Below are 18,072 nucleotides of genomic sequence, written 5' to 3'. Positions count from 1 at the left end.
AGACATCCATGTTCTCAACAATATTCGAGGGTGTAGATAGTTGCGAAGAGAAATGGGATGTCTGGGGAGGATACGATGATGATTAGTCGTTGATAAGGTAAACAGATCGTTCGGAAGTGCGACGAGTCTCGTATGAAACTGGATCAAAATTCTGAAAACCGGTCTTTGAGTTAGGGTAGAAGATGATACGTCGTCCGACCTGTATTATTCTCGTGTATTAATAAGGTTGAGGGCTCAAAAGAGGCTTTGAAGCCCAGCACAAAGGCAAACACATCTCAAATATATGGGCAATAAACTTCAAAGCCCTCACTGCTGCCTAAGATGATACTTTATAATGAGAACTTAGTTGCTAAACTATGCAGTTAAATGTTCCTTCTTAGTAATTCCTTTCATCGCTCAACTATGCGCATCTCCAACAGAGGACATCCAACAACCATCTTGTAGCTAAAACGCCATGATCTCTGCCCCTGACCAAATTGCACTGCCCACGGATAACTCCACGTCCAAACGCCATGCTAAAAGTAACAACCCGAGGCACAACACTGTCCACCGTAGCTCTATCAATCAGTGCCCGCAAACTTGACGCTCTTCCTCCTCTCCCTTTCTCCCGTCACAACAGCCCTTCCAGGACTCGAGCTCAGGATCCCTCCACTACCCTTATTTAGCGCATCCCTCGCCATACCTACCGCTCTGCTCTGCGGTATATCGTTGCCATCACTCTTGACAGATCGATCCATACCTGCACGAGGACTTGATCGTCTGCTACTGCTTGCTCCCCGTTCATCTCTTGCCCTCGTCTTCTCTACAGTCGCGCGTCCGATCTCATCAGATCGTGCTGTGCTCGTCTCGCCGCGATATCGCCCAGGAAGACAGGCGTGTCCACAGCCATCGAGGGGACAGCAGCCATCGCTAAAGGTAGTTGAGCCGCTAGAGTCTGGCTGATCGAGAACAGCGTGCCATGCTGTAAGACAGGAAGCATGACCGCCGTGCGCACAGCCGGGACAGTACCACCATTGGGAGAGCCAGGTGTCTGGGGAGCCCAAGGCGGTTGGTAGTTCCACAGGCGCGAATTCAGCATGCGTTGGTTCTCGATGACCACAGACAGCGCAAGGCGCCATGGTAGTGCGGCATCTCTCACAAGTCCAAATAGCTTCTGGGCCATCTTTGGGATCAAGTTCCCTAGGCTTCTTGCACGCAGAGCAAAGGAAGCTGACCTTTCCATTCTGTTGCGCTGGTGTGAAAATTGCTGTGTAGTTTTCGCCCCACTGAGGTAAACCTTCGGGCCATCCCTTGATGCACAGGTTCCGTAGGAGCGACGCCTCAATGAAGAGCCCCATTTGCATTAGTCTCGAGTGGTGCTGTCGCAGGACTGCATTCGCCTGGTGATAGTCGATCACGAAGTCGGGTACTAAAGGCTTGAGAAGGAGAACGATGGCTGAAGCATTAACAGCAGAAGTTCGCGACTCGTAGTGCAAGGCCTCTGTGATAGAAGTGTAGGGATCAAGTGGTGAAACAATCGGGCTCTCGCCAGACACAGTAGTCGGGAAGGGATATAAAGGATCATCGTCCCATGGGAGAAAGTCTGTCTCAACAATGTGAGGCCGTAGATCTTTCTGCGCAGGAAATAGGTCCTTGGCAGGACTGCTGGATCGATTGGGATGACTTGCTGGAACAAGTACTTGTGGCTGCGGGGAGTCTTCCTTCGCTGGAAGTGACTCCGCGACAATCTTGGGGGGTGATGGTTCAGATTGTAGGGGCTCTGATGTTTGCGACGGGAACGAATCATCGGTCCCTATTGTGGTTTGAGATATTAAGAAAACATCCTCTGGGGAGTCGGTCGGCGACTTCTTACTATGTGGTCGCGGCTGAGGTGAATCCGTCGGCGTATCTACTTGAACTTCTTCGCCGCGTATGTGACTCGGGTACTCATTATCCTTCTCCATGTCCGAGGCATGTCTCGCAAGACTCGATCGCCATGGTCCGGTGCCTCTCGGTGTCGAAGCCGAAGGTTTCTTGGTCGCATCAGACGTCGAAAACATCTGAGCAAAGCTCTCGTCCGAATCATGGCGCGTCACCCTCTGAACCTCTGGAATTGTGGAATCCAACGATAGAGGCTCCTTCTTCTTAGGTGGAGGAACATCGAGGGCCTTGAGCAAGACCTCGGCGTCGTAAAAGTCGTATCCTTCAGTGCTAGATATCTGTGAGCTCTCGCTTTCATGGCTGACATCAGAGACGGGAACCGAGTCGAGCCGCTTTCGGGGGGTGTCTTCGAACCTGTCATTTATGCCAGGCCCAAGACTAAGTTCATCAGGCTCCGTGACGGCCGCAAGTCTCTTGCCAACCTGTTGTGCATGCTCTTTCGAATTATCTGGAGCGTCAGCCGGTCGCGCAAGCGGAGTCGGGACGTTGGACGTGCTCTCGAAGCCCATCGCAAGGAGGGATCGAGTGCTCAGAGAGCGGCTGCCGAGCCCTGACTTTCCAGAAGGACGTCTGGGCGTTTCGTCGCCGGGGGTTCGACTAGCAGTATAAAAGTCAACGGGCTTCAGCATTCCACTTCCCTTTCTCTCTTCTATCTTCACCTTCTGGAAACGTCCGAGACGGACGTCAAGGTGGTATTGAGCGCGGCGATCGAGGAGTAGGCCGACCGTGTAGGCTAGAACGCGCCAGGTCTGGGCTAATCGGAAGTACGAAACACTTTCGGCTGCGCGAGCGTAATGTTCTAAAATAACACCGACTCGTTCATTGAGCGGCTTGCCGTCTTTAACGTATGGGAGTTCCTGATGGAGCGTCTCGAGGTATAATCCTGAGAGATATTGGTAGATTTGTGTCGTTTTTACAGCAGGCAGTCGACCGAAAGCCATTGTTTGCTGAGTCTTGAAGACACCTGTGACATTGATGGCTTGGTCAAGCGCCAGGAATGGCTTGTTATCATCGAGGCCAGATCCAGAAGGTGGCGTCGTGCTCAAATTGGTGGATCGTCCTGCTTTCCTTCGGCTCGTCCGTCGTCTGGGACCAAGAAAACTGCCAACGACATCCTCCTCTGAATCGCTGCGACTGATGCTCAGCATGGGGGCACTTGGGCTCGATCCATAGGGACCACGGGGCACTATCTCAGCATGGTGTGTGACGGGAGGCCGAGGTCGACTGCTTTGATGAGATCGTTCGTCAAGGAACATCATAACATCACCTTTCGGTGAAAATGCCATAGATGAAGTAGACTCACGATCAATGACCTTGGGCGCATATGCGACGTCGTTTTGCGCAAACAGTCCGTCTTGACCAACTGTCCAAAGCATATCCTGATCTTGCCAGAGAAGAGCAGCTGGCGAAGCGTCAAATCTCTCGATTTCCTTGTATGCCATGGTTGGTCGAGCCAGGTCCCAGATGTGTACTGCCGACGTACCATATCGACGAGAGCTGCTATCATCGTAGGACACTGCTATTTGAGCTACGCGCTTATTTTGTGCTGTAGCAGACCACAAACCGGGCCGCCACGCGATTGTCCAGATCGGCGCAGGTGTTGTCACAGACCATTTCGGCTTCTGTCGTTTATCGGCTGAACTCGAAAGATCCCACACATGGAGTTTTGTATCTCGGCCAGCACTGATAAGGTGGTTTCCATCTGGGTGCCATGCGATAGAAGCGCATGCCTTCTCATGTGCATTGATCCTCAGCAATGGTCTTGCTGGTTGACGGACATCCCATTTGAGCACCACTCCACCCTCGGTACAGCATGCCATTTCGTGACCAACCTTTGGAGACCATTTAACTTGCCGGACCGAGTCGATGCACTTCAGAGGTGCGAATCGTTGTCGAAAGGTGATGCCGCCCGATCGCCCTTGGAGAGGTGCCGCTGTATCGAAAACTCGCGCCATGCCATCTTGGCTGCCTGAAAGAAGCCAGCTCTTGAGGTGCGGGTTGACATCAAGGGTGTTAACCTGGCGCGAATCTTCCTGCATCTGCATGTATTCCAATGGCTCAGCCGCACCAGATCCGACTCGTGCGACATCGTATGCGAAGATCTTGCCATTCGCGCAAGCCGTGAAGATTGTAGAACCACCGTGCCATTTAACATCGCGAATGCTGAGCTGATCCGCCGCCTGGTTACCCTTCAATCCAGCGGGCTGAGCAGTAATCGCAGCTCTCAAGTCCACACCCTCGCGAAAGTTAAAGTTGAAGTTATGAGGATCGTCGAGTACCACTGTCTTCAGGATATGTCCACCCGCCAGCACGGCGGCTCTTCGATCGGGGGAGACATCAAGGGCCAATATTGGAACACCGGCTCTATATACGGCATCTTGCGACTTCGGCGGTCGAAACGAGGCTGAGATTGTAGAAGCGGGCGCACTTGTTATCGAAAGGTTGACTGCATCGCCTGCGGGGGTCTCGGTCGCAGCCTTGCCGAGGAGCTTGCGCATTATCCTTGAGTCGCGGTTATACATTGTTGCGGGGGTCTGCGATAGCCGATTGCGACGCCATTGAGGTCAACTCAACGAGCCATCGATGGCATTCTCGTTATTCGGTGTCGGGCGTTAAATGCGATATCGGTCTCCCTGTTGAAGAGGGATGTCTTGACCTGGTGTTTGGCTCTCGCCCATCGAGAACGTGAGCTCATGTGGATCCGAAGGTCGGCATGATCACGTGGTACCCTAGACCTCATGAATGCCGACTTTGTTCATCAATACAGTCTTACTGTGCCACCCCTCAACATCATTTCACTACGTGAAATGTCTTTGGATGTCCTAAATCCTCCGGAGCGGCGCTCGGTACCAAATTTGTCTACCGAATGATGTGTGCTACGAGATATACGAAGTGAGATTCAGTCAGTGACGATATCGCTCTCGACGCCCGACACTTCAAATAAATGAATGATTATTCCAAACTATCAACTACCAAAGTCATAGGTTTACTTGTATTTGAATATCATAGCAGTCTCCTGGCAATGACCTGGGCCCTATCCCTTTGCCACCTCAGTGGCATTCGCAGCTACCCCATCCATCTCGTTCAACGCTCCCGCGTATGTCTTCCTCGCAAACAACAACCAATACACGAGCCCAAAGATGAGAGTTGCTCCCAACACAAGTGACGCATAGTTCATGTTCTGCGGTGTAACAGGTTGGTAGGGCGGGAAAAGCGAGAAAACACTTGTGAAAACCAAGTACAACGTAGCGATGATGTTAACAAAAAGACCGGTTTTTCCAAGCCGGAAGGGTCCCCAGGCCAGTGATTCAGGAGTTTTGAAACGACGCCAGATGAGAAGAAGAATAGGAACCAGATATGATATCTGCAGACCAACTACGGCAAGGGATAGGATGGCGTTGAACGCAGTTGTAGAGCCGATGTTGATCAGTCCGAGGAGTATCAAGATGACCAATGTGACGAGGATCGCTACGGTTGGGATGCCACGTTTCTTTTCGACTTTTGAGAGAGTGTTGGAAAATGGTAGACCTATAAGTGTCAATTTGAAAGTCCTGCAATGTTATCGAGGGAGATTATACCTTGGTCTCTCGCAAAAGCCCACATAACGCGTGCCGCTGACGCCAGCAACGGGATGGTGGCTAGACTAGCCATAAGAACAACTGAAGCCGACATTGCTGAAGCCCCTGCATGACTTCTTGTGACATTGTAAAAGATCTCAATGATTGGAAACCCGGTTGTGGTTTGTAACGCTGCAGTGATGTCTCCCATGCAGAACAACAGCGCAATCAGGAAGCAGAACCCCAGAAAGCCGTTGAGAACCACACTGCCAACCATGGCATATGGGATGCCGATTTCCGGATTCCTCATCTCCTCACTGAGATGTGTTGCTCCGTCGTAGCCGATCAAGACGTAACAGGAACTCAGCATACCGATGCACCAAGCAGCACCATCGCTGGCCCAACCTGAGTTATTCTCGAAGGTAGTGAACACGTATGACGCAGAGTTCTTGGTAGGTGAGACGGCACACATGACGATGAGAATGACGAAAAACAGAGCAATATGGAGTGACATCGAGATCTTCTCAACCAAGGGAAGGATGTGGCTGCAGAAAATGCAGACGACTGCTGCGACAACGAGCACAGCCCAGTAGAGTAGTGTTCCATGCCAACGTTCGTAAACGTATGTTTCGGGGTAGTTGAGAACAAGTAGGCCTTGGATCATCGTACCTGCGAGAAACGGGGCACTGCCTGTGACAGTGATCCAACCAAAGGTGCTAACATCACGTATTAGCATAAGCTATAACACGGTGTTGGGGCTCTGACGTGATGAAACCAGCGAAATAACTGGTGACCTTGGATGTGGATTGGCCAGACAGATGGGCAACGAAGTGATATTGACCACCAGCTGTAGGATAACTGAGGGTCAGCAAGCATTAGTAGAACTCCAAGGTGTTTCCCTCAAGATTCCTGTTTGGACTCACGCAGACGCCAATTCGGCTAGAGAGAGGGCGGAACAAATCGAGCCAATCGCAGCTACAATAGCTCCATATATCAATGAGACGGGACCTCCGCTGATCAAACCAGTAGCCATCGTGCTAAAGGTCATTTTTAGACAAAGTTGAGGGTAGATATTAGACGACTTACCTGCAAAGAGCTTCCCATGTCGCCATCAGTGATACGCATGTTGCAAGCATAGAAACAGCCGAGAAGTTGCGCTGTTCGTTATCAACACCAAGAACCAAACATCATGGAAGGATAGTATACCTTGAGTTCAGGCGTATACCCCAACTCCTGTAAATTTTCATGATTCTGCTCCACGTTTGTCATAGTTGGCTTTTTCTCGATATCAGATTGCGACGACATGTTTGATTAGGTCAATGACAAATGACAATGATCAGTGTCTTGCTTGAACTTGAACCTCTTCTTATGTCCCCCTCAAATGGAAATCCGGCCAAGTTATAGCCATCATATTCCGTAATTTCCGATAATACCCTGTAAGATATCAAGTCTAAATCAATGGTTGAACTAACAACAAACTCAATACCAGAAGGTTGGAGGAGGGGAATGGCGCTAAAACTAGATGGGATAGAATGTACGAGGTATGAACCACCACCTTTATCGAAAAAACGACTAAACCTAGAATAGCCTGAAAGTGCGAGATAGAGTCGGTTATGTCTGCCAATACTGTATAAGTTACCCGTTATGTTGTTTGTCGAGCATTGAGGTGTTTGTTCATGACTGCAACTTTGTTCATGACGCAGCAGCTTTGTGGCAATCTCGATCATGTATAAAATCATGTTCCCTTTCGGCAATACCTTATAATAGATATATCCACCCTGTTCAGACTTCAAGTTCTCACACATAGCCAAATTTATTAGATCGATAATCTTGCCGATCCAACATTTCGCCATGTTCCAATTTCTTTCTCAAAGCAAGGCTGCTCCAGCCACCACTGACGTACCTCGTGCCCTGCCAGCATCTTGGTACCGAGAACCTGCTATGTACGAGTTAGAAAGGCGAGCCGTGTTCTCCAAGCGGTGGCTCCTAGTCACTCATAAGAGCCGATTCAGCAAGACGGGAGATTATGTCAGATATCAGGAAGCCGGCTTCTCTTTCTTCCTCTGTCGAGATAGGGAAGGTAACCTGAATGGTTTCCATAACATCTGTCGTCATCGTGCATATCCTGTTATCACTAAAGACGAAGGCAATGCTAAAATTCTTGCTTGTCAATATCATGGTGAGTAGCTCGTCTAAGTCAAGTCAAAGATTTCGTCGGCTAGCTGACACTACGCCTAGGCTGGTCATACGGTCTCAGTGGTAAACTCGCAAAAGCTCCTCGGTTTGAGAATATGGATACTTTCGACACGGATAGCAATGGTTTGTTCAAGGTTCACGTCTATGTTGACCATAGAGGCTTTGTATGGATCAACATTGACGGCAATGAAACGCCAGTGCCATGGGAGGCCGATTTCAAGGGTGCCGACAAGCAACCCAGACTTGATAACTTCGATATGGATGATTACTCCTTCGACCATGCCTGGGACATGAATGGGAACTATAACTGGAAGACTTTGGTCGACAATTACAACGAGGTAAGCCATTCGAACTTGATACTGGTAGTGCTTTGGCTAACCTGCGCATATAGTGCTATCACTGCTCGGTGGCTCATCCTGGAATCGCTGCTACTTCTGATCTCAAGACTTACAAAGTCGAGACCAAGGGAGGGCAGATCCAACATTACGTGCAAGACAAACCAGGAAAAGAATCTGGCCTCGATGTTGCACCGACCTTTTTCTTCCCCAATGCATCAGTTACCATGACGTGAGTTACCTGTCTGCGAATAAATGAACATCAACTGACTGACAAAAGAACCAAATACTTCTATCTCATGCGTGTTGTCCCAACATCAGCAACCACAACATCAATGCAATACGAAGTCTATCGCCACAAAGACGCAACGGATGAAGAGTTCCAAGAAATTGACCAGTTCTTCAAGCAAGTTGAATCTGAAGACAAAGACCTTTGCAATGCGGCCCAGAAGAACCTTAACGCAGGGGTCTATGTCACAGGAGACCTGAATTCGTTTAACGAAAAAGGCGTGTTATACTTTCAGAGATTGCTCAAGGATGCAGTTGTTCAGCATCGAAAGGAGGAACAAAAGGATGGCAAGGAGATTTGGCCAGCAACGCGTATTGCAGCAAGAAGTGGAATCCAGGAAGAGGTTGAGTTTTGTCAGGGGCTTTGTCAGTCGACAAACAAAGAAATTGAATGGTGATGGTCACAGACCAACCACAATTTCATTGCCTTTGTCTGAACTAGAAATTATATAACATCGCTTTGTAGGCAAAGTCGCTTTACTGAGGGATGTAAAATTTCTTGTTCTTGTGCCTCCTACGTGAAGCGCCACTGTTGAATTGTTAAACAATTCGAGACTTGTGCAAGATACCGATGCGAAAAGACGTCTCAAAAATTTCTTTTCTGAGCAGAGCATTTATAACATGTAACAGGTCACAAATATAGGAAAGGAAAAGACCCGCACCATTCAGCAGCAACTCGTCGTACTTTTGTCTGAAGCAGCAACCCCAGTGGATCGTGATTTTGGCCAATCATGCACTGAAATGAGACGTTCCTCGGAGGTTCAGGGTAAGGCAACGCCATGATTGGCGACAGGACTTCATCGGAGAATTGCTATGGCTTGCTAGTGTACAAGGTGCCTCAGCAGTTCGCAGTAGACTGGGTTCCTCCACAGCTATTTATGACTCTAGGAAATTGCTGCCCTTGACGCCCAGACAAAACTCATGCAATTTCAGTTGCATCGCGAGCTGTGTGTGTTGTATCGATGCTACCCCGAAAAGCTAGAGCCACTAAATGCCACCCTGAATGTCACCCAAGACGGCGCCTTAAAACGGGCCCCAACAACACAGGGCTGAAAGCTAAGTAGGTACCGAGTATTTTGCCCACGACATCCTTATCACCTCACCAAACCTGATCTCTAAGACGTTATCCGATTCATGGATTAAAAAGCTTGTTACCCCTGCCTAGATCCTAAGCTTTACTCTAAATTCGCATTCCAAACTCCAACAGGATTTTAGCCCACTCACCTCGCAGGGATATTATTAGCCATGCTACGACAACGAGAACATGGGGGCCAAAATGAACCATGATTTGCGGATTGGATGCGGTCAGCTTACAGATCGTAGCCTGTAATACCATTTTGAAACCAGGCTTAGCGAAAAGGATCGTCGTTATAAAGGCTCCAAGTTGCGCCCCCATTTAATCCTGCCTGACTGATCCGCTCCTTTTCCCTGTCTCTTGGTTCTTCCTTCTCATTTATTGTTTCGTCAGCGGTTTTTGATCGTCTTGAGTTGCGCAATGAGCCAACAACAGCATCTTCCGGATAGTGAAGGCCTCCAGGTCAACACGGACGCTGAACAAGCCGCCAAAGCCCCAGAAGTAGCTCCCGGTTACGATAACAGCAATTATTATATACCTCCCGGGTATCATCATCCTCAGCAGGCGTCATCAGATGGAGTAAGGATTCCTTTTGGGCTTGGAGTTTGGACTTTCGCTGCGCTCGTCGCTCTATGTACGGCTATCATTGTCGGCGCGGGTGTAGGTGGAGGATTGGGCGCTGCATTGGCAAATAAATCGTAAGTTTAAACTTTAAATGTATTCAATTATGCTTATTGACATGTTAATAGTAGTGACTGCTCAGCGGACTCAGCATCTGGTACCGCTCCCGCCGCAACAGCAGAACCAACCGCAACATCGTGCCCAACACCCGAAAACAGCACATCAGTCAACGACACAGCTCCCTATGTACCGAGAGCTGCTGACACAGTTAGCCTGCTGGAGTTAGATTGCCCCGATTCAAAGAAAGACGAGACACGGTACAAGACCAACAAAGGCTACGAGTTCAAGTGGTGGTGCGGCGTCAACGCAGCACAAGGCACCCCAGCTGAGGGAGGAGGTATTGTTGCCGATTACGCGCCTATCTATGCGTATACAATTGAAGACTGTATGGAAGCTTGCGGAAACATGATCGACAAGGACGCCGAAACCGGCAACGGAGTGAAATGCGCCAGCATCGTCTTTTCGAAGCGCATGAAGGACGAATTAGACGGTTTAAACGCGAATTGCTGGTTGAAGAACAATACTAAGGCGCAGGCAAGCTTTCTGATCCAGGTTGACGATGATCTAATGCTAATTTGATGATAGGGGAGCAATTGGGGTTTCAAGGACGATTGGTACGCATACGCGGAGCTAGACAACTAAACAAGTCGAAGTGTGGCGTTTGAGACTGGCAGGAATACCTAATGATTCGATTGATGCACTCGAAAGTAGTTTAATTCTAGAAATGATACCAATTCTGCCTCTGTCGGGGCTGAAGCTATTCCCAACTCACGACCCAACACCCGCACCCGCGGGAACCACGAAAATCAGACGAGAATTAAGGGGAAATGAGCTCCAGCCTTACCGTTACATCGAATTCCCAAACCAGAAAAGCCCTGCGCCTTTTTGGGCTGATCGTCAAACTGTGCCAAGTTTTTGACAGGTTGTGGCGACAGGGATTGTAAGCACAGCCCTCGCGCCAAGAACAGAAGGATCAGTGACGATGTTCGGCAGTTGTTCACTCGCAATTTGTCAGCACAAATGCCTTTTGTCTCGAGTCCTTTTATTAACAGCTTCGTGATGAAAGGAGAGGATGTTCAATTATTGTGGTAGTCGTAACTTTACCTGCGTTATTACGGTTGCTAAGGCTGAACGGGAGGATCCACTATTCGGGCTACCCCCACTTTCCGGGACACGGAGTTATCGCGTGGCATCGGACCGACGCGTAATTGTGTTGGGGTTCGCTTGGAAGGAGCAAAGCTTTAAGCGAAGAGGTACGACAAAGCAACGACGAGATACTGTCAGACATAATCAGAAGCCAACTATGACTATGTTTCCCTTAACTCAACCGAACACCTTATCTGATTGCTACTAGTCACATCTGTACAAAGAATAGGTTCTCCTGAACAATGTCAGTGTCCTAGATGCAGTTCTCATGAGGCAAATAGACCCAAGATTATGGAATGTTAAACATGACCTGCATATCTTTCTATGATTCTGCTACCTAAGAAATAAAACCTCAACCTAACGCCTTGGCGATCTGAGTACTTCAACACCCGCCCTAATCTGTACCCTACCAGTCTACATTCCTACTCATGTTCACCAACACCCATCGTTCCTGTGTGAGCGTTGCTGGTCCAGCAAGAAAACTAGATCAACTCAGGAACATCAGCAATAGCAAAGCCCTGGCCGTCCATCCACATATCCTCATACTTCCCAGAAACCTTCCACGCCAGAAAAAAAAGCCCTTCAGTCACAGACTTGCGGAAGTTTGGCTTGTTGGACCTGCCAACTTGGGTAAGTCTGTCACACGGATTAGAATCACTTTCATATCAACCTCGGACTTGGGCACCAAATACTCCGCTGCATCATCAGAAGAATGAATCTGCAGGAGAGAATTGACGGCTCTTGAGGGCTTGTGAGCTTCAACGACGACCCATAGAAGAAAGCCACGCAGGATAGTATTCTCACAATCGGCGATATCGCTAAGAAGGATGACTCGGGGATGCAGTATTCGCTCTTCGGATGGTTAGCTGGCATGAGGTCCACAAGCTCCTTCATAAGAGAAAACAAATAGCAGTGTGCGAGACGCACGGTCAAATCACGCCAGTCCGAGATATCATTGGTCCACGGGCCCTAAAACTCAAAAACGACTTCGTTTTCTTCGTACAGCTAATCCAAGGTTTCCCTCTGCACCGCGGAGTAGTCATAGTCATCCATCTCATAAAAGTTGTGTTGTGCTTCGGCGAAAGCTTTTGAGAACCTGTCCAGGGTTTCGATTCCGAATCGAACATCCTCGATGTAATTAATCTTTGACAGTGTTGTAGAGAAAATAGGTATAGGTTAACAGGATGAAGGATACGTGCCCGAATGATGAGTCGTTTGTGGGAGTCGTTACTTGTAAAGTCAAGTTGCTTGTTGTGTATGAGTTTCGTTATTAGTTAGCTGAGGTGGTGATGCAAAGATGCTTTCTCTTTTTATATGCTTCCGTAGATAAAGTCAGCTACATTCTCTGCAGGGCGCTCGCTATACGCCGAACAACCGTTATGGGACTGACACTGGTTCACAGTTTGTTGTGGAGTCGCCGAAAAGAAGCCAGGTGGCGATGAATAAAGGAGCTGGCTATGGTTAAAGACCAAACCAGCTTGAACAATAAGTTGTTTAGTTAGAAAACCGTTATACGTTCTTTGAGCTCGAATAGCACTCTATCTTGGTTACTGCTTATTACGAACAAAGACTTCAAGTACGCCACTAAACTTACCACTCCTTTGTTCATAGAACGATTTGCGGCGGTGCTTTCAAGTTGAGCGGTCACTATTAGGTTGGGGATAAGAGTGAATACTGAACTGTTGGCAACAGAACTGCATGGAATGTCACGTTCTGATATTGTTTTATGGATGGGATGGAATGCATATGGGTGAAAGATGAAACCAGTTTTATTATCTCTTCATAGAAAAGAGGAAAGCTGTTTATTCTATGACTACTTAGCGAAGGGCGAAACTGCGACACCCTCATGCTTTGTCATGAGTGAAGTGTGAATCTAGTCTTCGTTACAGTAGATAACCAATCGGGTACGAGACGTGGTAAAGGGCTATTTAGCTTGACCGCAATGCTCCGATAGAAGTCAGATGAAGTCCAGATCAGTGAAATTAGTGGCACAAAGTCGAACCCCAATGCTGTTGTAATATTAAGAAATGTATGTGAGATAAATTAAGGCTTTATGAGATGCCTTTTCTGAGCAGTTTAGATCACTATCTCCTGTCACAGCCGTTGAGTTAATTTGGTCATATCCTGGCTAATAAGCTCGCGAGATAGACGGCCCAAAGCAAAAGTCCTGTTGCTTTTACATATCAGGGAAGCCCGAAACTTGTCACTGAAGGTTTGAAAACAGATAACAGATGCCTCACGACAACCCGAAGTGGGCTTTTAATACGGTTCCAAAACCATCCAGCAGGCTTTAACAAAGTTCGTAGAACCCATCATCCCGCGGACTTGACATTTGATAAATGAAGAGACTGTCTGCATCTGGCTCCCAGACCTGTGATAAGGTTAAGGGTTTAAAAGAAACTTCAGCCCTAACACAAAGGTAAAGAACATAAGTTAACATATATGAGCAATATGCTATTTGCCCTCCATGGTGCCTCAGATGTTGCTTTTGGCTGAAAGGTTGGATATCCTGATGACTGTCTCCAAAGGTGTATAAATGACGGCATGCCTGCTGGCTCCCAGACAAGGTCTTACCTTTCATTAATTCAAGTCAGGTTCCTAATCGCTACGACTGAGATCATATCTAACCTCTAAATATGATAGCAGCAAGGGGAATGCCATTGTTGTCCAAACAGGTGGCAGGAAAGTATTGCAAACAAGAAGAAACAACGACACTTCGACAAGCACAAAAGAAAACAAATCAGATAAGCGAGTTCGGTGCTGTATTGACAGTGATTCAGCTCGGTTGATGCTGCCGTTTCTTAGCTCCAAATTGGCAGTGATTCACTGTTCCACCAGCCGGTAAAGAAGCTTGATACTCCCCTTCTCTCTCTTCCGACGCTTTCTACCAACCTACGTTCTGAATCTCCACATAGTCACTGTACTACCTGATTTCTGTGTGGTGATATAAGCTCTCAATCTACCGGCTTCCCATCGTGAGGCGCCTCAGCTAGTCCACCAAGACCTGCATCATGAGACAACGCCCATCACAGGAAACACACTACAGCAGCAAGAAGTACTTGAACCCTTTTGGATACACCTGAGCCGGGTGCAGAAGACCTATACAAAAAAGTTTCTATTCACGCCACCTGATTCATTCCGTCAGCTCGCGCCATGACCACTTTTGACGCCGAGACATTCGCCTTCCTTTCCTCTATCAAGGAGCCCGCACTCGACGACGGAGCAACGCGCACAAGACTTCTCGATATGATGGAAAATCTCGAAGCCCCCCACCCTTACGGAATTCTGCAATGGCTTCAAATGGCAGAGTTTCGCGCCTTTGCCTTTGATAACCTGCGGGTTGACTGTGTCAAGACCTGGGCTGGTTACAAAACCCAAGTCCACCCCTTGTGGATTTTCCTCCTCCTAGGAAGGTTTATCGCGACGATGCTTGGCCAAGAGAAGTTTGAATGCACAGTCGGTGGGAACCGCTACCAGTGCCCTAGACCTGAAGAAGAGAAGATGGAGCTGGAGTACAGGTATGATGAATGGGCATATGAGACGGACGATGTGTCGATCGACAGGCCTTATGAGTATGGAGATTTATTAAACTAAGACGATATTGCAATGTGGCTCTATTTGGAGTTGATATGGCTGATAGCTTATGCTTGCATCGCACGCCTTACTTCGACGGTGTTGCTCCTAGTTTCACATCAATCTCTGAAAGTTCTAGGATAGATGAACAATAAAACTTGAAGAAATTAATCCCAGACTCTTCACATTTTGTAGATTATGGCCGTGGTCAAATAACGTGATAAGAACTGGACGACATTCACGGTCAATAACTATCCTAATACCACTTAGATCGAACAAAAAGTTTCGAAGTAGCCAGTACATGTTACTCATCATCATAACAAGATCATCACGAGGAGATTTCTCTTCTTTATCTTCCCGAAACGGTGAAATGCAGCGACGAGGCAGATTAGTGGTCCATCTGCCCACAGTCCAAGTCTAGACCCCAATCCTTCGGCTGCCGAAAAAATACGGCACAGCCCATGGCGACACGTACTCTGTAATTCAAGACGCCAAGCAGGTCCTCAGCCTCATCATGCGATCACTTACACAAGTTCGCCCCTGCACCAGAAGTCAGCCTCTTTCGGCAAGTCCAGCGCCATCCCTGCAACGCCTCCAACCAACCAGACTACCTGTCTTCGATGGCATCAGCTTAGTTCAACGCCACATGCCAGGGCTTATCCGATCGATGCAACGCTAATTCCCATTTCGTACCGTATGCAGCGCTGTAGCACAGCCACAAACCTTCTGATCTACCGACTGCGGTGGACAATTGGCTGGTGTTGCAGACCGTTTGGCGTTCAGCTCCCAGGCATAGACATTGCATGGAAAAGCCGTTTAAGCTGATGATCTGCTTACATGAGATCCTTCCGACCCAGCGCCCCGGTTCTAAGGGCCTAGAGGGCGTCTTGGCAAGTATGTGTAAGAGAAATCGACGCAGGGGTACCGCTTGATTCTTCCTGCTAAGGCAAATATTCTCGAAGATCGTTCTTGTGATGAGAAGACGTATCAACCTTATAAGATCTCGGCCGACCAATCGCCATTCATATATAGATTGTAATAGGAAGAGCGGCCCATTTGTACTGAAAAGGGTTGAATGTGTCGGAGGCAGCAACATCTCAGTCTTAGTTTGTGAAAGATTTTGCTATGATGAATTGGGGGTCAAGGGGAAAGAAGCTCATATCTTAAACCGTCGTTGGAATAGAAATCCATTCGCTATATTAACTATTTTCTGTCTTCTTTGATGTTTGTCGGTAACCTAAAGAGACTCGGCTTCGTGGTATCAAACTCCTTTCACCAGGGACTCAGTTTAAGAGCCCAGATTGAACGCAACTTTCTCTTTACGTCAATTCTGTGATTTTCATCATGATATTTCCGGCCTTCGTTGCAAATCTGGAAGACATATACGCCAACAGCTCTTCAAGTTCAGGAGGCCCCTACGAGATATCAGACCAAGTCGTTGAGACAGGGTTCCCTCAGATCATGCAATTCACTTGGACTCCATCATCCTCTACAATGGCTCTCTTCATCTCTGAACCAGGCTCCCACACTACATATGCAGCCTGTATGCCACGAGGCTGGCAAGGGCCGACATATCTCTTCCCAGGGTCCAGCGTTGCTGGAGATCCGATATCGTCTGGACTCAGATCCGGAGACGGCTTCATCTTTCAACTCCCCGGAATACCCAGCTACAACACTCCTTCCAGCCAAGTCACTATGACCTATCATCGTTCACGGTCAAACCCTCGATACAGTTTCTCGATGAGGGTTGAACATGGTGGAAGTCGCAGAACAGAATCTTTCGAGTGGCGTATCTCTTCAGAAGCTCGGAGCAGCGCTTATAGCATGGTTTGGGAACTTGTATCGCTAGGTCGTACAAGCAAGTCAGATTCACACCGGTCTAGAAGCTACGAAGTAGTTGCAATGATACACGAAGACAATACTTTATCAGGATCAGTGTCTGTTCAGAGGTCGGGGGGCTTCCAATTTCTGGGCAGGGCAACTACAGGTTCAATGGGATATCACTGGACTGTCACGGCTTTGATGAGTAGTGTAGCAATTTTGCAGAATGACAGTCGGGAGTAGCACGAATAACCCAATGAAGTTGTGGTATAATTAGTACAGATAGATATTTAAAGCTGGGCATCACGGAAGATGGGTAGATTTAGCAGGCTAAATCAGCTCCTTCTCTACTCTTCATATACTATATTAAAATAAGCTCATAAAAGATCACTCTAAGTTTACGTTAATTTATCTAAGCCTTGTCATCCCTTAGGGTCGAGGTCTCATGTTTTCTTGCCTTCTTCGGATTGCAAAAAGGATATGCATTAGCTGTAAGGTACAAAATCCGTACGTAAATACACACGAATCCTTTAGCTCATGTACATGCGCAGGGTAATGGTTTCTGAAATTCCTGTCCAAAAGGAATCTAAAAATTATTGCAAACACAGCTTTTCGATCTCGTGCTGCCCACTTCTTTGGATCAGATCTTCGACGTCCACGTCCCGAGAAAATTGGCAAACAAAGATCTTGTGCTCCCCCCATTCAACCCTCGCTTGAAACTCAAGATAAACTATAAATATACCCCTTTGGACATTTTTTTACAGATGAAGAAGAGGAGGAGATTTTCGCTCGGGTGCAGGACGACTGCAGAGACCAAGACTATATAACTGACATGAAATCGAAACTGTATGAACAGGAGTTAACGGAGAATAATCGTCCTTTACAGGTCGGTACGCTCGATATTTGAGGCCCAGATGGCCACATTGAATCATTACATCCTTTTATGTTTATTGTAACGAGATATCGGAGATAAGGGTACATTTGTCTGGTAGGTGTGGGATAATCACAGGAGGTTGAAATCTGGGGTAAACTTTTTAAAAGCATCATTCCTGTAGTAAATTTTGAGGCATTGTGGCACAACATCTAATTGGGGAACTAGATTTGGCTGTATTTGACACCTGTGTCTGAGTGCTTATAATCACTCAAGCAACTCAGTCACATTATTCACTTACGCCCACGTCAATCTTCAGACACGACGTCGCGCAGTCCATCGGCGACGATAGTCAAGTGTTGGGAGTGTGTGAATAGCAAAGACAGTAGGCCATTCCAGCGGTTAATGTCCCGGAATCATGGTGAGTGGGCATATCTGCGTGGATCAGAGTTCCTGGACATCCATTATTCACCTCCGTTCAATCGGGGACCCTGAGAATATGATTATCCCGAGGTGCAACAGAACTTTGCAACTCCCAAACAAGATACGGTTTTACATATTCCAAGCAACTTACGCTCAATTCTCGACAGAAGACCTTGATACCATGAT

At 47.8% G+C, this 18,072-nt stretch overlaps 6 protein-coding genes across 9 annotated transcripts; 4 read left to right on the top strand and 2 right to left on the bottom strand.

Moving 5' to 3' along the window:
• Positions 1-274: 274 nt before the first annotated feature.
• FOXG_05813 (uncharacterized protein) lies at positions 275-4,581 on the bottom strand. Of its 3 annotated transcripts, XM_018384251.1 has the most exons (3): positions 2,275-4,579; positions 1,853-2,190; positions 291-1,792 (listed from the first exon to the last, which is right to left on the bottom strand). In XM_018384251.1, exons 1-3 carry the CDS (start codon positions 4,440-4,442, stop codon positions 561-563), a joined length of 3,738 nt encoding a protein of 1,245 aa, XP_018241309.1. In that variant the 5' UTR covers positions 4,443-4,579; the 3' UTR covers positions 291-560. The 3 variants fall into 3 exon arrangements, with proteins under 3 accessions (XP_018241308.1, XP_018241309.1, XP_018241307.1); XM_018384250.1 differs by having other exon boundaries at positions 275-2,190; positions 2,275-4,581; XM_018384249.1 differs by having other exon boundaries at positions 1,853-4,579.
• A 373-nt stretch (positions 4,582-4,954) lies between these two features.
• Positions 4,955-6,782, bottom strand: FOXG_05812 (uncharacterized protein; the record flags this gene model as incomplete). The annotated part of the gene is made up of 6 exons (XM_018384248.1): positions 4,955-5,448; positions 5,499-6,193; positions 6,243-6,335; positions 6,401-6,514; positions 6,564-6,634; positions 6,684-6,782. 6 exons carry the CDS (start codon positions 6,780-6,782, stop codon positions 4,955-4,957), a joined length of 1,566 nt encoding a protein of 521 aa, XP_018241306.1.
• Positions 6,783-7,328: 546 nt separating this feature from the next.
• On the top strand, positions 7,329-8,694 carry FOXG_05811 (uncharacterized protein; the record flags this gene model as incomplete). Its single annotated transcript, XM_018384247.1, has 4 exons — positions 7,329-7,656; positions 7,716-8,011; positions 8,065-8,240; positions 8,289-8,694. 4 exons carry the CDS (start codon positions 7,329-7,331, stop codon positions 8,692-8,694), a joined length of 1,206 nt encoding a protein of 401 aa, XP_018241305.1.
• Positions 8,695-9,499: 805 nt separating this feature from the next.
• On the top strand, positions 9,500-12,946 carry FOXG_05810 (uncharacterized protein). 2 transcript variants are annotated; one of them, XM_018384245.1, is made up of 3 exons: positions 9,500-10,069; positions 10,121-10,586; positions 10,638-12,946. In XM_018384245.1, exons 1-3 carry the CDS (start codon positions 9,792-9,794, stop codon positions 10,692-10,694), a joined length of 801 nt encoding a protein of 266 aa, XP_018241303.1. In that variant the 5' UTR covers positions 9,500-9,791; the 3' UTR covers positions 10,695-12,946. The 2 variants fall into 2 exon arrangements, with proteins under 2 accessions (XP_018241303.1, XP_018241304.1); XM_018384246.1 differs by having other exon boundaries at positions 9,617-10,069; positions 10,124-10,586.
• Positions 12,947-14,351: 1,405 nt separating this feature from the next.
• FOXG_05809 (uncharacterized protein) lies at positions 14,352-15,192 on the top strand (the record flags this gene model as incomplete). Its single annotated transcript, XM_018384244.1, has 2 exons — positions 14,352-14,716; positions 15,042-15,192. 2 exons carry the CDS (start codon positions 14,352-14,354, stop codon positions 15,190-15,192), a joined length of 516 nt encoding a protein of 171 aa, XP_018241302.1.
• Positions 15,193-16,115: 923 nt separating this feature from the next.
• FOXG_05808 (uncharacterized protein) lies at positions 16,116-16,835 on the top strand (the record flags this gene model as incomplete). Its single annotated transcript, XM_018384243.1, has 1 exon — positions 16,116-16,835. One exon carries the CDS (start codon positions 16,116-16,118, stop codon positions 16,833-16,835), a length of 720 nt encoding a protein of 239 aa, XP_018241301.1.
• Positions 16,836-18,072: the final 1,237 nt, after the last annotated feature.

This window comes from Fusarium oxysporum, chromosome 2, assembly GCF_000149955.1.
Source record: "Fusarium oxysporum f. sp. lycopersici 4287 chromosome 2, whole genome shotgun sequence".
NCBI lineage: Eukaryota > Fungi > Ascomycota > Sordariomycetes > Hypocreales > Nectriaceae > Fusarium > Fusarium oxysporum.
This window is presented reverse-complemented; position numbering and strand designations above follow the sequence as displayed.